This window comes from Mercenaria mercenaria, chromosome 13 (genome assembly GCF_021730395.1).
Source record: "Mercenaria mercenaria strain notata chromosome 13, MADL_Memer_1, whole genome shotgun sequence".
Classification (NCBI taxonomy): domain Eukaryota; kingdom Metazoa; phylum Mollusca; class Bivalvia; order Venerida; family Veneridae; genus Mercenaria; species Mercenaria mercenaria.
This window is the reverse complement of record NC_069373.1, coordinates 45,405,340-45,424,531: the sequence shown is the minus strand read 5'-3', so window position 1 is coordinate 45,424,531 and position 19,192 is coordinate 45,405,340. Positions and strand designations below refer to the sequence as shown.

Genomic DNA, 19,192 nt, shown 5'->3' with positions numbered 1-19,192 from the left:
CATAAAGAGTGAAATGCCCAGCTTGCTAGAACCACTACATCGACTTTTAGATCAGTATTGGAGAGACTTTTAGATCAGAACTGGAGAAACTATTGTTTTATATCAAGAAATGATTTTCTGATATCAAGAAATCGAATTCGTGATATCAAGAAATGATTTCCTGATATCAAGAAATCGAATTCGTGATATCAAGAAATCAATTTTTATGTCAAAATATAAACAGCAGTTCTTGATATCAAAAAATGAATTCCCGATATTAAAAAATCGATCTTTCCATGTCAAGAAACTCATTTTTTGATATCAAGAAATAATTTCTTGATATCAGAAATAAAAAATAATTATTGAAATCAAGAAATCGATTTTTTATTATCAAGAAATCATTTCTTGATAACAACGAATGCGTAGAAAACAGTAAAATGGCGCCCCATTAGTAACGTTGTCCAAAACACCTAGATAAATGTTCAGGGGTCGATTATGACTAAAGTCATAATGGTGACTCACAGAGTAAGCTTCAGCAAAACTGCGTAACCGCTGGACTTGGCCCATAATGCAGCAAGTCAGCATCATTTCTTTTTTTAAATAATATATGTATTTAGTTAGAAAAGGACATATTGATTCGTACAAGTACTCAGAAATGTGAAAATTTCATTTCTGAGGGCTTTGTAATAGATGTTTCTGGTTAAATCGAAATCCAAAGTAAAGATACAAACTTAATTTACATTTATCTTTAGGAATTGTACATGTTAGTGTCCCGGAACATGTTGTTTTAGCAGATAAATGCACGTATTTGTTTCCGATTGAATAAAATGAATTCACTGAATGTGAATAAAATAAGGAAAAAACATTTATTCAAATACGCATTCTACACGAAATTGCAAAAAAGAGAACAATTATGATTTAGTTTCTTTGGATTTCTTTTGACTACACCACGGAAGCACGTCAAACATAGTAACAAAGTACACTTATATCGAATGAGTAATTTTACTTCTTTCTTATTTGGTGTATATAGTTTGAAACTCAATAGTAGTAAGAGAAATAAGCGAATGAATATTTTCTAAATAGTGGTGTTTTGGCGGCCATCTTGGTAGTCATCTTAGATTTTTCACACTTTGCATCCAGATCAAACCAAATGAATAGCAGTTCCAGAAACTATAGACCCTGACAAACATTTTGGATATAAAACTTCCTGTTGCAAACGTCAATAGATTTGCATCACTATATAGGCTTTTGTTATTTTAGAAATCATAAACTATTTTGCAATACGACATGCAAGTCCTTATCAACACGCTATACTGTTATACGAGCAATGATGAACAGATCAAAGCTGAAATATTATCTCACGATTTTCGGCACATAAGCATCATTTTACACGATTTTCTAAATCGGACATCCCATATTCCATATATTACAGGATTTACAGCACAATTCAACAAATATGATCTGTGGAAGAACTTGTAAGCCGCTCTTTCAGAATCAGTTAAAGCCGCCGCAAACGTCTTGTCTGCATTTACTATCAAAAGTAATGAAAGTAGTGGTAAATAAGACACAATAAATGCAAGTGAAACCAAAAACATTATCAGTGTGGTTCTATATCTGTTTCTGGTGTTTCTATTTTCGTTTGAACTTCGCTTTAGTGTAGACTTCTCATTTTTGCATGCCTCTGTTGGTTTCTTTTCTGCTGAATCAAGTTGTGGTGTTGTTAACGCATCGCCGGTAGCAGTGATTTTACCTTCAGATACCTTGTCGCTCTCTTTCTTCTCACTATATGTGTTTCGAATACCTATATCAATTTGTTTTGCTTGTCTTCTATCCCCATCCAGACCGAACTCAGCATTTAATGCTTTGGAACCGTTTATATCTGAAGCATTATCGATATCAGTTATGTAAGCGTCAGATACTTTGAAGATGTCACTGCTCTCATTGTCGTTACTGCCTCTAACAATTTCCATCTCAATTTCTCTCTTTCGTCTTTTGTTCCCTTGTTCAGAGAAATCACTGTTTGATATTTCTAGTGTGTTGCTCTCTGATGCATTACCATATTTATTGCCGTCAGATGCAGTGTGTTTCTCACTGCACGCTTCAATTTTTATCGCTTGCCTTCTTCGCATTGAGGCATTTATCTTCTTTTTCAGATGTTGTTTAACACGGATAGCAATGAGGGTGTACATAATTATAATGCCTGTTAAAGCACCGACGAACAGAAGTGCTAACGAAACGTTATTAAGCATAGGAAATACTGTCTTCTTCATAGAGTCAGTTATTGCACATTCAGAGATTGTAACATTGTATACATCCAGTTCCTTTGTTTGTATGTTGTAAATAACGGGAGAAATCCAGGAAAAGGCAACACCTAGAAATGCACATCCGAAGCACATTATCTTTGCTGCTCTAAATGATATCTGCCAGCTGAATGGCTTACAGACCTTTCGATAACGGTCAACTGCAATACAAAACAACAGCGAACTCGAGGCTATCGTCGCCCAAGCTTTTACAAACAAAGTCAGTTTACAAACTGCGACACTGCTGAAAGTGTATTGCCAGGCAAACTGAAGAAGTTCAAGCGGAATAATAATACTGCTGATAAATAAATCAGCAGCCCCCAACACAGTAACAAAAATGCGAAACGTGGATAACGTATACTTCTTTGTGTAGATGTAACATACTAAAATGTTTCCAGCTATTCCAGTTATACAAAGAATTATCAGGTAGACCATCAATGGAATTTGTCTCAGTATTTCCTCATGAATGAGTTTATTCAAAGAATCTGATTTAGTGTTATTCTGCATTTCTATATCCACGTTTTCTGAAAATCAAAAATATAAAAACTTAAATTAATAATTTAGTCAAAACCATATTTAGACAATCTTATTTGATCGTTAATGTCCATTTCTTTATCAATAATGGTACTAAATACAGTTTTTAGTTGTAAACTTTTTACTTATATTGTTATCCAATACAAAACTATTGCGCTAGACACATACCGATGTAATTGTTGTTGATATTTCCTGGTGTAATTCTTGATATTTCCTTGTGTTATACCTCATTATTATTAATATTACAATGTATATCGGTAATTCTGACTGAAACTAGAACATTAATATAATGGAAAAAATTGTTGCATTCAATCATATCAGTGAATTATTCATTGTATTACAGTGTATGTATAAATAGAATGATTTTCATATTTTGTTCATTTGAGTGTCAACTTTACATTGAGAGGTTCAGGCTGTATTGTCCCCAAATGAATACTTTTTCTTCCGTTTCTTTATTAATAACTGGGGAAAATGGAAGTGTAATAGTTTACATTCGGGTATATTATATATAGCTGTTCGAAGCTATAGGTGTCCAAATGCCCCCATGCATTTAAACATCACAACTCGAATGAAGATTACAAGATGCATCTTATATTTACAATATTTCTACCTTTCAAATTTTTTCTACAATTATTTAAACATTCCTTACTTATGAAATTATATACATCAGGCCCGTAGCTACACTGAGGCACAGGGAGGCCGGTGCCTCCCTGTTTTAACGCTTATTTAAATATCTGCTTACATATATTTGTAAAAAAAAATAAAGGTCTGATTATGCCATGTCCTTCTACACTTACTAATGTTTGCAATATGTACAAGTACGATTTTATTCGAACATATATTAAAAAGTAACATAGTTAATAAAGTTCCGTCATAAAAGAATAAATATAAGTCGACATTGATAATATCAAAGTCTGAGATTTCATTTAGAAAAAAATAGCAGGTATATCTTGAAAAAAAATGGCTATATCAAAAAATAGATTTAAAAGAAACTAACACGTATATATTTTAAATCAAGAAAGGAAAATGGATAAATTATTTCTTCGCTTCAAATAGATGAAAGCATCTGAAATCAAAAGTTTTCTTTTCAAATATTTAAATGTTCCCATTCTTTAGAAGAGCATATTTCTTGGCATATATTTATGATAATTAATTGTAAAGAAGCGTATACATACCTAAACAATATATATTATATGCACAGAACAATATTCCTAGTGATGTGTTCGCAAGCTAAGTTACATCCTAATTTGAGTTTTTTGATTATATTGTAAATTTAAAAGCGTAGTTTTGCTGTTTAAGGCAGTAATAATAATTATTCGTTTAATTTTTAATTATCATTGTTGTATGTTATAAGAGGAGACGATTGAAATTTTAGCATTCAGAAAAAAATTGCTATTTTGATCTCAGTCTAGGACCCAAAGTATACGGGTTATAAAACGTTTGACTTTCTGTACAAAAGTGTACTTCAATCAAGACAAAGATTAATATAAACAACATCAACAACATGACAGTAGTCAACTATCGTATCAAAATGTAAAAGATTTTTGTAAATCATATTGAATATTTAAGTTCGCAAAGTAGTCGTGCGGGAAATTGTGCTTTCATGTGGTGTTGCGCAGGTAAAATGGGTAAAAGCTGGATGAAACATAAAATGAAAAGGAATATGTGTTTTGTTTTACATGTTAGATTAAGATAATTGAGCCGCGCCATGAGAAAACCAACATAGTGGGTTTGCGACCAGCACGGATCCAGACCAGCCTGCGCATCCGCGCAGTCTGGTCAGGATTCATGTTGTTCGCTAACAGTTTCTCCAATTCCAATAGGCTTTAAAAGCGAACAGCATGGATCCTGACCAAACTGCGCGGATAGGCAGGCTGGTCTGGATCCATGCTGGTCTCAAACCCATTATGTTGGTTTTTTTTTTTTTTTTTTTTTTTTTGTTTGTTTGTCAACACTTTCTGATATAATTCGATTACGAATACAGATGATAAATAATTTATACCCTGCAATAACTTGCAATTATCTAAAGATGGATGTTAATATAAACAGAAGTGTACATTGCGTTAGTCGAATAATTTCATTGGAATAATTGGATTTATAAAGTACTGTCGGTCACATTGTCCTGACTAGCGGATTTCGCAAATGGCCTTCTGTGACTCTGTTCAGACATTACGTTTAGCTGAACAATAGTGCCCGACTGCAATTTCAAATTGTTTCTTTATGCCCCAAAAAGCAATTTGAAAATAAAAAAGGTAAAGTTCGTAAATAAATATTACGAACCTAATTATTAAAATACCCGGTAGTCATTAATTAAACGAGTCAATCATCTATTAAATGACATTATATTTCATCTCGGCTGCCTATAGTTTGGATGAATAAGATTTCTTCCAATTTCCAATCCATTTAACTACTAGAAGTAAATTAAAGTAACCTCTACAACAGATGGACATATACACATTCTGGCCGAATGAGAGATGGACTAGCAGACATAACCATGAACTTGTCAGAACCAAACAACTTTTTAAATCGTTTTGAATGTTATGAAACTCTTCAATATTCCCCTTGTTGGTGACAGCAAACAACCACATGCCCTCCACATATTTTCTTATTCAACTGGTTTATCTACATTATCAATTCTAATTGTTCTATGTTGTAGATCTATTGTCAGATACCGTATTTACTCGAGATGCTTCTTTGCAAAACTTGCGATAAAATAGTTTTGATCCCGTAAACGAAACAACGCAAATACATTACCTTCCATAAAAAATCGGTTTGAAGTCTAAATAACTGCGCAGTATGGTCTTCATGAAACAAGAGAATACAAAATAATACTTCAAAGGACCTAACCTACAGTCTACATAATGATAAATTGCACAAAGAAATTAGTATCAGTAGTAAAGTCGGACGGCTTAAATTGCGTACTGTAATTTCATAAAAAGAATTAACCTTTATGCAAATAATTATTTATGGTACAATTCCATCAACGACAACATCGCTTCTATTGCATTCTGAAACACAGATAACATAAGATAAAAGGAACTCATCTGCCTGATACCTTTTCTTTAGTTAAAGTGAAAATTTAAGTAAGTTATTTAAAAAAGTATCTGATACGTAAACTGATACAGTACGTAAAACTATATCTAGGTAAAGTATTCTTAATACTACTTGCATTATACCTTGTCATATAAGTCGCATTGCAAACCCGCCTTAATGACATTGTGTTGAAGTTAAAAAGCCTTGAATTTGAAAGTAATGGGATTCAACTCAGGGCATAGCGTTTGATTAAGTCTTATTATAGTGCATTTTAAACGATCTGGCGGGGCGGGGTTTCGCGGCGGTCCACTGCATTATTGTGCAGGATATGTTGTATATTCGGCAACCTGATATTTTATTTACTTGCCATCTAACTTATACTGGAACCACTGTAGCTCCACCTATTTTGCTCGCTTTTTAAGATTACCATTATTTGTATCAGCCAGAGATTAACTTCATCCGGCCAGGTCAAATTTTTCTTCTTCTTCTTCGTTCACGACAATACTGTTTGACCAGTAGCCTCGATGGAACTTGTGATTTTCCGCAGATCCTCAATGCCTCCATATAGATTCTGACGAATTGAGGTTACCGTATCTATCGGCCCAGTTGCAGCTCGCTCCTGACCATGCTTTTTACATATCTGAAGTATATACTCCATAGTCTGATCTTCCTCTACGCATGGACAAGTTGGTGATGGTGCCAGTCTGTATTTCCTGTACATGTGAGCATTGAGCTTGTTGTGCACTGAGCGATGCCGGACCAGCACCACTTGTTCAGACCGATCAAGGAGATGAAAAACATCTTCCTCAATCCTTGGTCTCGTTAGTGCCTTGATGATGGTGACTTTCTCTTTATAGCTCACAGGTGTTGTTGGTTGTTCTGACTGAGCTCCTAGCCTAGCCAGATGGTCTGCCTCTTCATTGCCTGCAAGTCCACAATGGGATGGAATCCACTAAAGTGCTACTTTGCAGGTTATAGTCAGGCTCTCTATTTTCCTGGCTAGCTGCGGAGCTTTATTGTTGATCAGAGCTTCCATGACAGACAGTGCATCTGTGAGAAAGACGACTGAGCAGCTTTCTTCTGCCGAGTCTTCAACCATTGAGACAGTCTTCATAAATGCTTTACTCTCGTCCTGGTTATTGCTGCAGTGTTTTCCTGTGGCTGCATGTAGTGTTTCTCTCTTGCCAGATGGGTTGAATAAAAACTCCTGCTTCTCCATCTTTGATGGCGCATGTGACTACTCCATCTGTGTAGACATGAGTCCATGTTTTATCGGAGGATAGTCTTCATTGATCATAGCAAGTGTGGGGCTCTTCCGAATGCCTTCATCCTCTTGCTTCCCGCGGTCAAGAAAAGGAACAGCAAGTCTCACAGTCGCTGAGAACAGGTCATTCGTTTGTGGGTTTATAATGTCTTCACTACCTAGGAGAGTCGTTGGTATGTGCAGCTCAGTTTAAAACTCTCGACTGAGTTTCTTTGCCTCGTGAACGAAGCTGCTACGTTTGAGCCGATTTTTGGTGTAGCCTTCAACATTGGCTTCATGTGATGGCCTTGAAAAGACCTGAACTTCTCTGCTTGAAGCAGGACCTTTGCATGTCTCTTGTCCTGTAACGGATGTACTTGTTAGCTTCTCCATGAAGGAGATTGGTATAAACTTTGTTGCACCTGTCATGATCCGCAATGCTTGGTTTTGAACCTTGTCTAGAACCTGTTGGTTAGGTATAGAAGTAATGGACAAGGCAGTTGAGCTATACTCTAAATAAGGTCTCACCGTTCCCTGATATACTGTCTTCAGTATTTGCTCATTTGCTCCCCACGTTGCAAGGCAGATAAATGAGTGGGCAAAACAGTGGTTAGTTCAGTTCAATCCCCAAAAAACTGAAGTTATGTTCTTTTCCTTAGGGTCCTTTAGAAAACCAGAATTATATTTTAATGACATAAAATTAGATTACGTCCAACATCATAAACACCTTGGGTTAACATTAAGTCAGGATTGCAAATGGCACGAACACATAAATAATATTTCTGCATCAGCTTCTAAGGTACTTGGTTCAATGTGGGCACTTAAATTTAGGTTAAAAAGAGTTTCATTAAACCAAATCTATTTATCTTACATGAGACCTATTTTAGAATATGCATCTGTCGTTTGGGATGGCTGCACTGAATATGAAAAACTTTCACTAGAAAGACTTCAGTGTGAAGCTGCAAGAATAGTTACAGGTTTAACCAAATCAGTTTCTATCAATAAACTTCTTGTTGAAATAGGATGGGTGTCACTTTCTGATAGGAGAAAAATTCAAAAACTAATTACAATTTTTAAAGGACACAATGATCTATTACCAGATTACTTAAATAGAATTTTTCCAAACATTGTTACAGAAAATGTACCGTACAATCTACGTAATAGTGAAGATTATATTACCATTGCTAGGAGAACCCAGATATACTCAAATTCATGTATCCCATCTTCAATTTCCTTATGGAACAATCTTGAACTTGAAATTCGGAATTCACCATCACTAAGTATTTTCAAAAGTAGATTAAAGAAAAAGTTTCAACCACCGCCGGTTCCTTCTTATTATCTTGTGGGTGAAAGACGTTATTCAGTATATCATGCAAGAATAAGAAACAATTGCAGTAACTTAAACAATGACCTTTTCTTAAATCACCTTCGTGAAAATTCAACATATCACTGTGGAGCCATATGCGAAGATGCTGAGCATTACTTTTTTCAATGTCCAACTTTCAACGAACAACGCATAAATCTATTTAGGTTGACACGACATTTTCATCCTTTGAACTTGGACTGTTTGTTATTGGGAAAACATGTGCTGTTACCGGAGGAAAATGAAGAATCGAAGTTCAAAATTATATAAAACATACTAATCGTTTTGAATAGTGATTGGATGTATATCATTAATAGTCCTTAATTACATCCCTCGTGACTCTAAAACTCGTTTTTAATCCTTGTGGAAACTGGCATCAACTTCTTCAATCTGTCCGAGCTATTTTCTTCTTTCTTATAAGGTCTTTAAAAAATGTTGCTCATTTACATTGTATTTTGCTCCTTTAGGTTATGATTGTCAGCCGATCAACTTTTATATGTTTTTTGTTAGGGGAGGGCATTCATTAATGTTGCAAGAACTTGTTGCCCAACCCTTTTTGCTTTACTTCTTTATGCTCTGTATATGTTCTGTTATCGTAAATATGTATAGAGCAAATAAAATATGATTAAACTAAATAGCATTCCATGTTCTTACAGCAGTATTTTGTAGTTCATGGAGGTTGCGAGGAACAGGTCTCAGACTCCTGACTCTTCGCCCAAGTTCATCCCACAGGTGTTCAATGGGGTTCAAGTCAGGAGACTTTGAACACCACAACAGCACACAAATGTTGTTTTCGTTTCAACTAGTTTTTGAATATTTTTTCATATAAAACATGTTGTTAAAGCGGGTTTCTCCTGGTTTGATATGCCACTTTGGACCATTCCGACAGCGCACCCTCTCTCACTTTACGTCATCCGGCGCATTCTTTTGGAAACAGGAAACTTTTATGTTTTCACTGCGGACGGATCACACAGATTTCATATCCACATATTTTGGACCGTGTGGAGCGACCGATAGTTATTTAAACAAGAAAAGCACGTAATGCACGTGCGCGGTGGAAATTAATGAAGGAGAAAGTATTTGTACAAAATAATATCGGTTGTTTAGAGGACGATACGTAGGTACTTAGCAGACGATATATGAATATATTACCGCCTATGGCAAGAAAAATATCCATATTTCAAAAGTGTGGAGTTAGAACTTTTGCCGAGTGTAGTAGTTAAGCTCTTGGATTTTCCACATTCTCTCCACTTCTTGAAATACAATGCGGAAAACTGCATGAGCAAAGGGTATAATATAAAATCTCAGGTTGGCCTATTTTTAGCTCGACTATTCGAAGAAAAGGGGAGCTATCCTACTCGCCCCGGCGTCGGCGTAAGCGTCACACGAACGTTAAAGTTTGCGTACCACCCCAAATATTTTCAAAGTCCATTGAGATATTGCTTTGATATTTTGCTTACTTGTTTACCATCAGGACCCCAGTCTGTAAAAAGGAGGAGGCAACTCTATCAAGCATTTTGACTGAATTATGGCCCCTTTTCGACTTAGAATATGCTTATTGTAATGTTAAAGTTTTACTCATAGCTTATATTATACTATCAAGCACTGAGAATAGTCGAGCGCGCTGTGCACTGACAGCTCTTGTTTTATTTTGCTGCTTATAGCTGTAAAGAAATAGGGACAATACTTATAACGAAACACAAATTTCATTAATTCAGTCATTAATGTCTCTCCATAAACTTTATTGTGTTATCAACAAAGATTGGCTCATGTCAGTGGTACATTGTATCATTGATTTCATTTGCATTGCTCATGAAAAAAAAATCGAAGTCCAACTTTACCATAATTGTTTAGGCCTTTCGAAAGGGAAAAAAATTATAAGTCAAACTTTACGCCTCTTTCTACAAGTTAGAAAATTTCAAAGTCCAACTTTACTCCTCTCACTAAGAAACGAAAATTCTAAGTCCAACTTTACGCCTATGTTTGTCTAACATGAATAGGTTACGCCTGGTTTGTTAATGATTACGCCTGGTTTTCCTGCGATTTACGCCCGTAAGTAAAATAGAATTACGTGTCCTGCTCCTTTACGCCTGGTTCTTGTCACGTAACAACCCATTACGCCTGGTTTACGCCTCAAAACCAGGCGTATTACTTCGTACGGGTAGCTTGTATAGTTTGAACAAAAACAACCCAGTTTGAATTCCTGCCAGTGTTCTCATCCATGACACTTGCGCTCTCACCTCTGTCATTTTAAACGTTTGGAAATTATTAGGACTGCTTACAATGTTGCAATAGAACAATTTGGCACTAATGATATAATAAATGAGCAAATATACCTGTTTTATTTATTTATTGTTTTTTTTTTTTTTTTTTTTTTTTTTTTGGTCTTTTTTTGACACTAGATAGTTGGCAAACACTAAGACAATTCCATTAAAAGATACCAACTATAACCATTACTTTTATTAACAGTTTAACGAGTATAAACAGCATTAACATTCAAAACTTGCAGATCATTTTCATGGCTAAATTACAACAAAGGAGAGTAACTGGGCAAATTATGTTACAAAATGTACACATACGTAATTACCAGTAGTAGATTTGTCTTTCTCAACCACTTAATGTTTATAACTTAACAAGAACCTACGTTAAGAACTTACAACTTGAGAAAGCAACACTGATTTGTAAATGAAATTCATTCACTTTTTGTAAAATATTATGATCATTTAGCCTTTTATGAAAACAAACTTTCTAATGTTAGTCACAATGTGGGATAAGTTTTGCTTCAGTTCAAATAAAAACAACATGTTTGTGTTTTCTGTTTAAAAACAAACATGAAATTGCTGACACCAATCCCTATTTTTAAGCTGCCATTTTGCATATTGTAGGTGAACGACAAAAATAGAAACAAAGTAACATATCGCAGGAGTAATATTACTTCTTACTTATTTGGTGTATATAGTTTGAAACTCAATAGTAGTAAGAGAAATTAGCGAATTAATACTCTTTAAATATTTGTGTTTTGGCGGACATTTTTGTGGCCATCTTGGATTTTTCAAACTTTGCATCCAGACCGAACCAAATGAATAACTGTTCCAGAAACTACAGACCTTGACAAACGTTTTGTTATATAAAACTTTCTGTTGCAACAAGTAGACCAGTACTGTGCTCTAAACATCAATAGATTTGCAGCACTATATAGATTTTTGTTATTTCAGAAATCATAAACTATTTTACAATACAACATGCAAGTCCTTTTTATCAATACGATATACTGTGTTATACTAGCAATGACGAACAGATCAAAGCTCATATATTATCTCATGTTTTCGGCAAAGAAGCTTCATTTTACAAAATTTTCTAAATCGGACATCAATTATTCCACATATTATAGGATTTACAGCACAATGCAACGAGTACGATCTGTGAAAGAAGTTGTAAGCCGCTCTTTCAGAATCAGTTAAAGCCTTGTCTGCATTTACTATCAAAAGTATTAAAAGAAGTGGTAAATACGACACAATACATGCTAGAGAATATAGAAACAATGACAGTTTTATTCTTCTCGTTCTGAATCTTATTGAACGTCGCATTGGTGTAGACTTCTTACTCTTACATGCCTCATTTGGTTTCTTTTCTAGTGCATCAAGAATAGTTATATTTGGCGTTTTAAAAGCATCGCCGGTTGTAGTGATTTTTCCTTTAGATATCTTGTCGTTCTCTTTCTTCTTACTATAAGTGTTCCGAGTACCTATATTAATTCGTTTTGTTTGTCTTCTCTCACCTTCCACACCAAACTCAGCATTTAATGCTTTAGAAGCTTTTATATCTGAAGCATTGTCGGTAACAGTTATGTAAGTTTTCCATCTCTCAGTACGGCCTCTCGCAATTTGCATCTCAATTTCTGTCTTTCGTCTTCTGTTCCCTTGTTCAAAGAAATCACTGTCTGATATTTCTGGTGTATTGCTCTCTGAGGCATTAACAGTTGTATTGCCGTCAGGTACAGTGTGTTTCTTACTGTCAGTGTAGCCAACGTACGCTTCTTTTCGTATCCACCATCTTCTTTCCAATGCATCTGTCACTCTTTTCATTTTGATAAAAATGAATATGTATATAGTTATAATGCCTGTTAAAGCACCGACGAACAGAAGTGCTAACGAAACGTTATTAAGCAAAGGAAATACTGTCTTCTTCATAGATTCAGTTATTGCACATTCAGAGATTGTAACATTGTATACATCCAGTTCCTTTATTTGTATGTTGTAAATAACGGGAGAAATCCAGGCAAAGGCAACACCTAGAAATGCACATCCGAAGCACATATTCCATGCTGCTCTAACTGATATTTGCCGTCTGAATGGCTTACAAACCTTTCGATAACAGTCAGCTGCAAAACACAACACCAGCAAAATCAAGACTATCGTCGCCCAAATTTTAAAAAAGAAGTCAGTTTACAAATTGTGACATTGCTGAAGGTGTACTGCAGGGCAATCTGATGAAGTTCAAGCGGAATTATAACACTGCTGATAAATAAATCAACAGCCCCCAACACAGAAAGAAAAAGGCGACCCGGGGATAACCTAAGCCTGTTTGTGAATGTGTAACACGCTAAAATATTTCCAGCTATTCCAAATATACAAAATAATTATCAGGTAGATCATCAATGGAATTTGTCTCTGTATTTCCTCATGAATGAGTTTATTCAAAGAAATTGATTTACTGTTATTCTGCATTTCTATATCCATGTTTTCTGAAAATCAAAAAGATGAAGATGATGAATGTAATCAAAACCATGTTTAGACAATATCAATTGATATCTTTATCAATAATAATACTAGATACGGTATTTACGAGGGCTGTTCAAAAATAATGTAGACTCGGCCTCTAGCTTTTATATACTTTTAAATTAATGAAGCTACGCCAGAAATGTACCATCATGATTCGCAATCTTTCTAGTAACTTCAGTGCAAACTTGATGTGATTATGATCATATGGTCATGTTATGTATCATGTCACATGCACGAATCCGGCACATGGTGATCATATTTCAACGTCGTTAACGACGCCGTGACTTCATTCAGGTGTTTTTACATACGTTTACATTAATTTATATTTCTAAATTTCTTTTATTAATTTTGATTAAGAAAATCTAAGACAAAATATGTACTGAAAACAGTTTGAACTCTTATGTCAAACCTATCGGACACGGTTCGCATCGTGAGTAGCTGGTCTTTATCCAAAACGTTGAATCACGGATGTTTTGTTCTCTCCCTCGACGTTCGCTGTCTTCTAGCGATTTTTGGCAAAGTTCGAATCGTTTGTACCACTTGAAGAACAAGACAAAAATGACAGAACATTGTTGTTATGTCTATATTGACTATATCACAATAAGATTGCGAATAACAATAATATATTTTACATAGAACTATATACAATAAGCGGCTTTTGACAGCAAAAGTCTACGTTTTTTTTGAACAGCCATCGTAGTAGTAAACTTTAGCTTCAAATTTTCAATTAGTTTATGCCATTTTTAGATTACTTATATTGCTATAGATCCAATACAAGGCTATTGCGCCAGACACACACCGATGAAATTGGTGTTGATATTTCCGGTTGTTATACCTAACTTCAATATATATGTAACTATATATAGTAACAAAAGTGAATACGCTTTCAGTAGGTTATTGCTTTCACGCACTAATTATCACTTATCGGCCCGGGTCGAAAACTCATAATCATAATCTGCCTGGTGAACACTAGTCTAGCTACCGACTAGATAATCTTGTTTTTTAGAAAAAAATAATTGTATATTCTGACTTCATCAACTAGTCTTGGTTCAGAGAATAAAAGGGACATCATGATACAAAATTTGTATATCCTCAGGAGTTATCTACTGTGAACAAAACATAGGGTCTGAACACAGACTAGGTGAACACGTGCGTGTGAAACCAATGGTTACATTAAACGTCATCATGGCCAGTGCACTTTCAACATGGCGGCCGAGCGGACGTTGGAGTCTTTATTGGACGTCATATTGATCTGTCACTGGTCTACACGTTAATCTGTTGTTTATCGCAGAATTGCAATGCTTGGTTTTAGTACATGCACATATTTACATTGGAGCTAAAATTTCGAGTTTCAACAGTGTTCGGGTATGTGTTGTGATTCGCACAACATGATTTCAAAATTTCAGCGAAGTTGCAGGTTTCTTCTCAGTGAAAATATTATGACTGCTTTTCATAAACATAGAGCTACTGCTAAGAAAACTGCAGTTTTTTTTTCATGGAATGGCTCAAATTAGTCTCAAATTATGTGTTGTTCCACATAATGGCACATTTTTAGAAGGCGAACCATTTGATGAGTTTGATAGGTATATAAATACGAATTTATTGCGCTCCTTACCGTCATGAAGAGTTTGTCTAAATGTACAAGAATAAGTTTAGTGCACTCACGTATATTGTCCTCATATTGACTTATATTGCTTCCGGGTACGACTAAACACAGATTTTGAGACAAAAGTAGGCCTACTCCCAAACTATTTAGCCGCTAAAATCTAGCGTCACGAGTTATAATTACTCCCCTTGAGTAATGCAACCAAACATATGTATTAAAAACATTAAAGCCCTCGGGCCATTATTCATTTTCCGGGCCGGTTTTGTCGCATATTAACCTATAGATATTATATTGGTAATTCTGCCTGAAACCAGGACAATTATATACCGGAAAAAAACATTGTTGTAGTCAATGATACCAGTGAATTATTCAATGTATAAATAGAATGACTTTCATATCTTGTTCATTATCTAAACAGAATGACTTTCATATCTTGTTAATTATCTAAATAGAATGACTTTCATATCTTGTTCATTATCTTCCTTTTTAAGAGTCAGTTTTACATTGAGAGGTGCTGCATGTAATGTGCCCAAATTAATACGTTTTCTTCCGTTTATTTATTAATTATAATAGGGGAAGTGGAAGTTAAATAGTTTACAATCGGGAATATGATATATAGAAGTTTTGAAGTGGTAGGTGTCCAAATGCCTCCATGTACTAGTATTTAAAAACCAACCCGAATGAAGATTACTAGACTGATTTATCTTATATTTACATTATTCTCAATCTTTCACATCTTTAAATTAATAAAGCGTTGCATACTTGTGGAATTATATACATGTATACGTGAAACAACAAAACGTCCTCTAACGTCGGCTGTTGAAACAGCGAATGTTCGTGCACGCTTTCCGCGAGTTATGTCCGATAAAATACACGTATCTCGTATGCTGCGCTGACGTGTGTAGCCAGTCGAGTGGTCTGACCCGTCTGTAATGCCCTGCCTTTACGTGACGTCATATGCATACCAGTATACTTACATTCACTACATTGGTTGTACAGAAAACATAAAAATGCTGCAATAACATTTAAGGTGACCTTTTCCGCGAGATTGCACGTGCGATCAGATGTCATTCACAAAAACACGAAAAATGGCGCCGTTTGAAGAAATCTTAATCGAACACCAAATTATACCTAAAACTTATTTTTTGGCGGTAAAGATCGAAATTATATCGACACGACAATGTGATATTTTTCTGCATTTAAGGACTTTTATCTGTATTTTATATGAAGGCGAATTACAACGTAACGTGGGTGGGTATTTTTGGCTGTTTTGTTCAGATGATTAAAAGCAAAGATTATAGCAAACTACTACAAACAGTGTAAATATACGGTTTAAATGCTATATTGTGTGCATTTAGACTAATATTAACCGCACTGAGACTTCTTGCAAATAATTCAACAATCGCAAAAAAAGTAACAGTTGATCAGTAAGTACACACGCCCATTGAAAAGGTGTATCGTTGCAAATGCGAAAAATCTGGACAAATGGTAAAAAATGAAAACCCTTTAAAATTTGTTTAGACTGTACTTTTTTTAAAGTGCTATTTGGCAAAGAGAAGGCATATCGCTGCTAAATAGGTGGACGGATAGCTCAGTGGTTTGCACACTGGCCTTCCAATCCTTAGGTCGGGGGTTCGATCCTCGGCAGCTACTCGGGAATTTTCAGAAACGCTTTTCAGTGTTGCCCACCCCACTAAAGAGGTGTACTGGTCAGGAACCCAGGCAATCCTTGCGTGTATCAGTGCTATACACTGGGCACGTTAAAGAACCAGGCTGTCTATTCGCAACGAGCTAGGCTAAGTTAGCCGAACAAGCCTGTATCTGATTTCTGATCTCTCTGTCGTGGGGCTTTGTCTCACTCTGTCCCTCTGGTCAGATCGCTCTGTGTCTGTACTAGTAGAGGATGAATTATGCGCCCTGTGTGGCTGCATTTGAACTATGTAAAGCGCCTTTGAACGTGAAATTGATCATGAAAAGGGCGCTATATAAATCTGGTATAATAATAATAATAATAATAATAATAATAAATTATTAAATACAGAAAAAAGACTAAACCCTCTGAGAATGACGATGAAAGGATTCAAGATTCTAAAGGAATATCTTATTAGTTTTAAAACTGTTTTTCTTAAATAAATGTAAAGTAAACTAAAAAAGAATATCTTATAACTTTAAGGACTGGCAATTTTGTAAAGTATTGTGATTGATGGCCCTTTCAACTCTAGTGATCTACTAATTGGTTAAAACAAAGGAATATTGACTTTTCATTTCTTCTGATCTGCAATTTGGTTAAGACAACGGAATACATTGAGACTTATAGTTTATATATAGCTGATCTTCTAATTGGTTACGTATTGCTACATATTTTTGGTGTTTGTATATCTAACTCACGGCTACTAAACGCTAGCGCCACCACCAAATTGTGGTGATAAGGAAAAGAGCTATCGACATTTCCGTGGTGCAGCTATCGCCCGTTTCTACATGTAAGCACTTTAGTAAAATTTATATTTTATCTTAAATTTTTATTGATAGAACTTTTTTCGAAAATCGGAGAATGTAGTTCCGTGTAACAACACTTTTGCTACAGGTTGGCTGTGATTTCATTAAAATAATATGCAAATTGTGGTATCAGGAGCTTTTCTCCTGAATCTGACAGTGGCACATTTTCATATCGGCCAGTATTCGAACAACATTCCGATGAATAGACACACTATAAGAACATACCTGCGCATGCAAATGGTGTAGAAATGATAAATAAATATATACGCAAACACCATGAATAATAGAATCTCGGGTTAGAAGAAATATACCAGGATTTTTAAAAGTGGTGGCGCTATAACTCTAGTGATGGCGTTATACAGTAGTGGTGGCGCTGTTACGGCATTCAATAATACGAACTGCTGACGCATCGGAACAAAATAAACACCAATATTCTCTAATAAATAATTTTCCTGCAAGGAATTATGTTATTAAAGAAAGAAAACACGATCATAGTTTATTTACATTTACGAAACTTTCTCTATCCAAGAAAAAAAAGAACAAAATACTCACAGACCCTTGGGACTCTTGTAGTCAAAGAAAATATTTTCCTTTGTTTAAATGTTAATGTAGAATTATTTCTAACCTTTAAATATTCTACTTAAATACAAACGTAAGTTTACTTTAAAATTCAGGTCAAGAAAAATAGTAGCAATACTTTTATTTCAAACAAAGATTTGTGTCCAGGAAATAATTGAAGATAGTGTAGAATTTATTTGTTATATTAAGATTCTGAAAGTTACTTTCCTTTGTTTTTATACATCGTTTGCATGTCATTGTAAACAAAAGACCTTACTTTCACAATTCTTTCTGAAAAGCGAGTACAGTACATTTTCAGTTCCAATCGATTAAATATGATTAATCAATAAAGCTTAGATATACAATCTCAATCCATATACATGTAGATTATTTTGCGATCATGTAGAGAATACTACATGTATTTTGTTGAGTAACGTTATTTTGGTGTAGTGTGGGATAGGTTGATAACATCGATTATTGTAGAAATTTCCGTGGCTTGTAGACAGACATTTTCATATATTAAAATTGAATATATCAGCCACTAATCATATACAACAGCGCCACCACTACTGTATAGCGCCACCACTTGAGTGATAGCGCCACCACTTTCAAAAGTAGTCGTGTTTTAACTTTTTACTGTGTTTTTCATAATTCTTTGATGTATGGGAATACGTGTAATTCATTTCTACACCATTTGCATGCGCAGGTATGTTCTTACAGTGTGTCTAATCATCGGAATAGTGTTCGAATGCTGGCCGATATGAAAATATGCCACTGTCAAATTCGGGAGAAAAGCTCCAGGCACCACAATTTGCATAATATTTTAATGAAATTACAGCCAACCTGTAGTAAAAGTGTTATTACACGGAACTACATTCTCCGATTTTCGAAACAAGTTCTATCAATGAAAATGTAAGATAAAATATAAATTTTACTCACGTGTTTACAAGTAGAAACGGGCGATAGCTGCACCACGGAAATGTCGATAGCTCTTTTCCTTATCACCACAATTTGGTGGTGGCGCTAGCGTTTAGTAGCCGTGTAACTGTTTATATTCAGAGCAAATACAAGTACAGAGTAAGCGGATTTTGTTCAGTCTAAATTCAGAAAATATGGAAGCAAGTGGTTGCCGATACACCAGATGCATCAAAAATCCATATGGATTTCCTCGACAGTCACTGCGTATATCCCGTATCTAGTCACAAGCAAGCCGTATAAATGAGACTGACTAAAACACATCACATTAACATATTCTGGAAACAACCATATTGAAACTATATCATTGAAATCAAAACCACA

The 19,192-nt window shown here is 35.1% G+C and overlaps 2 protein-coding genes across 4 annotated transcripts in view; both read right to left on the bottom strand.

The window, feature by feature from the left end:
• The window catches only part of LOC123530370 (histamine H1 receptor-like), a 57,225-nt gene that overhangs the window by 28,336 nt on the left and 9,697 nt on the right, over positions 1 to 19,192 (bottom strand). Inside the window, exon 2 of one of the 2 annotated variants that reach the window (XM_045308228.2) lies at positions 9,991 to 13,196. The exons of the other annotated variant lie outside the window; for it this stretch is intronic. Within the exon in view, the coding sequence (XP_045164163.2) occupies positions 11,752 to 12,768 (1,017 nt within the window). The 5' untranslated portion in view covers positions 12,769 to 13,196 and the 3' untranslated portion in view covers positions 9,991 to 11,751. Of the gene's footprint in view, positions 1 to 9,990; positions 13,197 to 19,192 lie in introns of those variants that run through there. 2 annotated transcript variants of the gene reach the window in all.
• On the bottom strand, positions 1,175 to 4,160 carry LOC128547905 (cholecystokinin receptor type A-like). 2 transcript variants are annotated; one of them, XM_053521686.1, is made up of 2 exons: positions 3,989 to 4,160; positions 1,175 to 2,803 (listed from the first exon to the last, which is right to left on the bottom strand). In XM_053521686.1, the coding sequence occupies exon 2, from the start codon at positions 2,784 to 2,786 to the stop codon at positions 1,338 to 1,340; it is 1,449 nt and encodes a 482-aa protein (XP_053377661.1). In that variant the 5' UTR covers positions 2,787 to 2,803; positions 3,989 to 4,160; the 3' UTR covers positions 1,175 to 1,337. The 2 variants fall into 2 exon arrangements, with proteins under 2 accessions (XP_053377661.1, XP_053377662.1); XM_053521687.1 differs by lacking the exon at positions 3,989 to 4,160 and adding an exon at positions 2,982 to 3,127.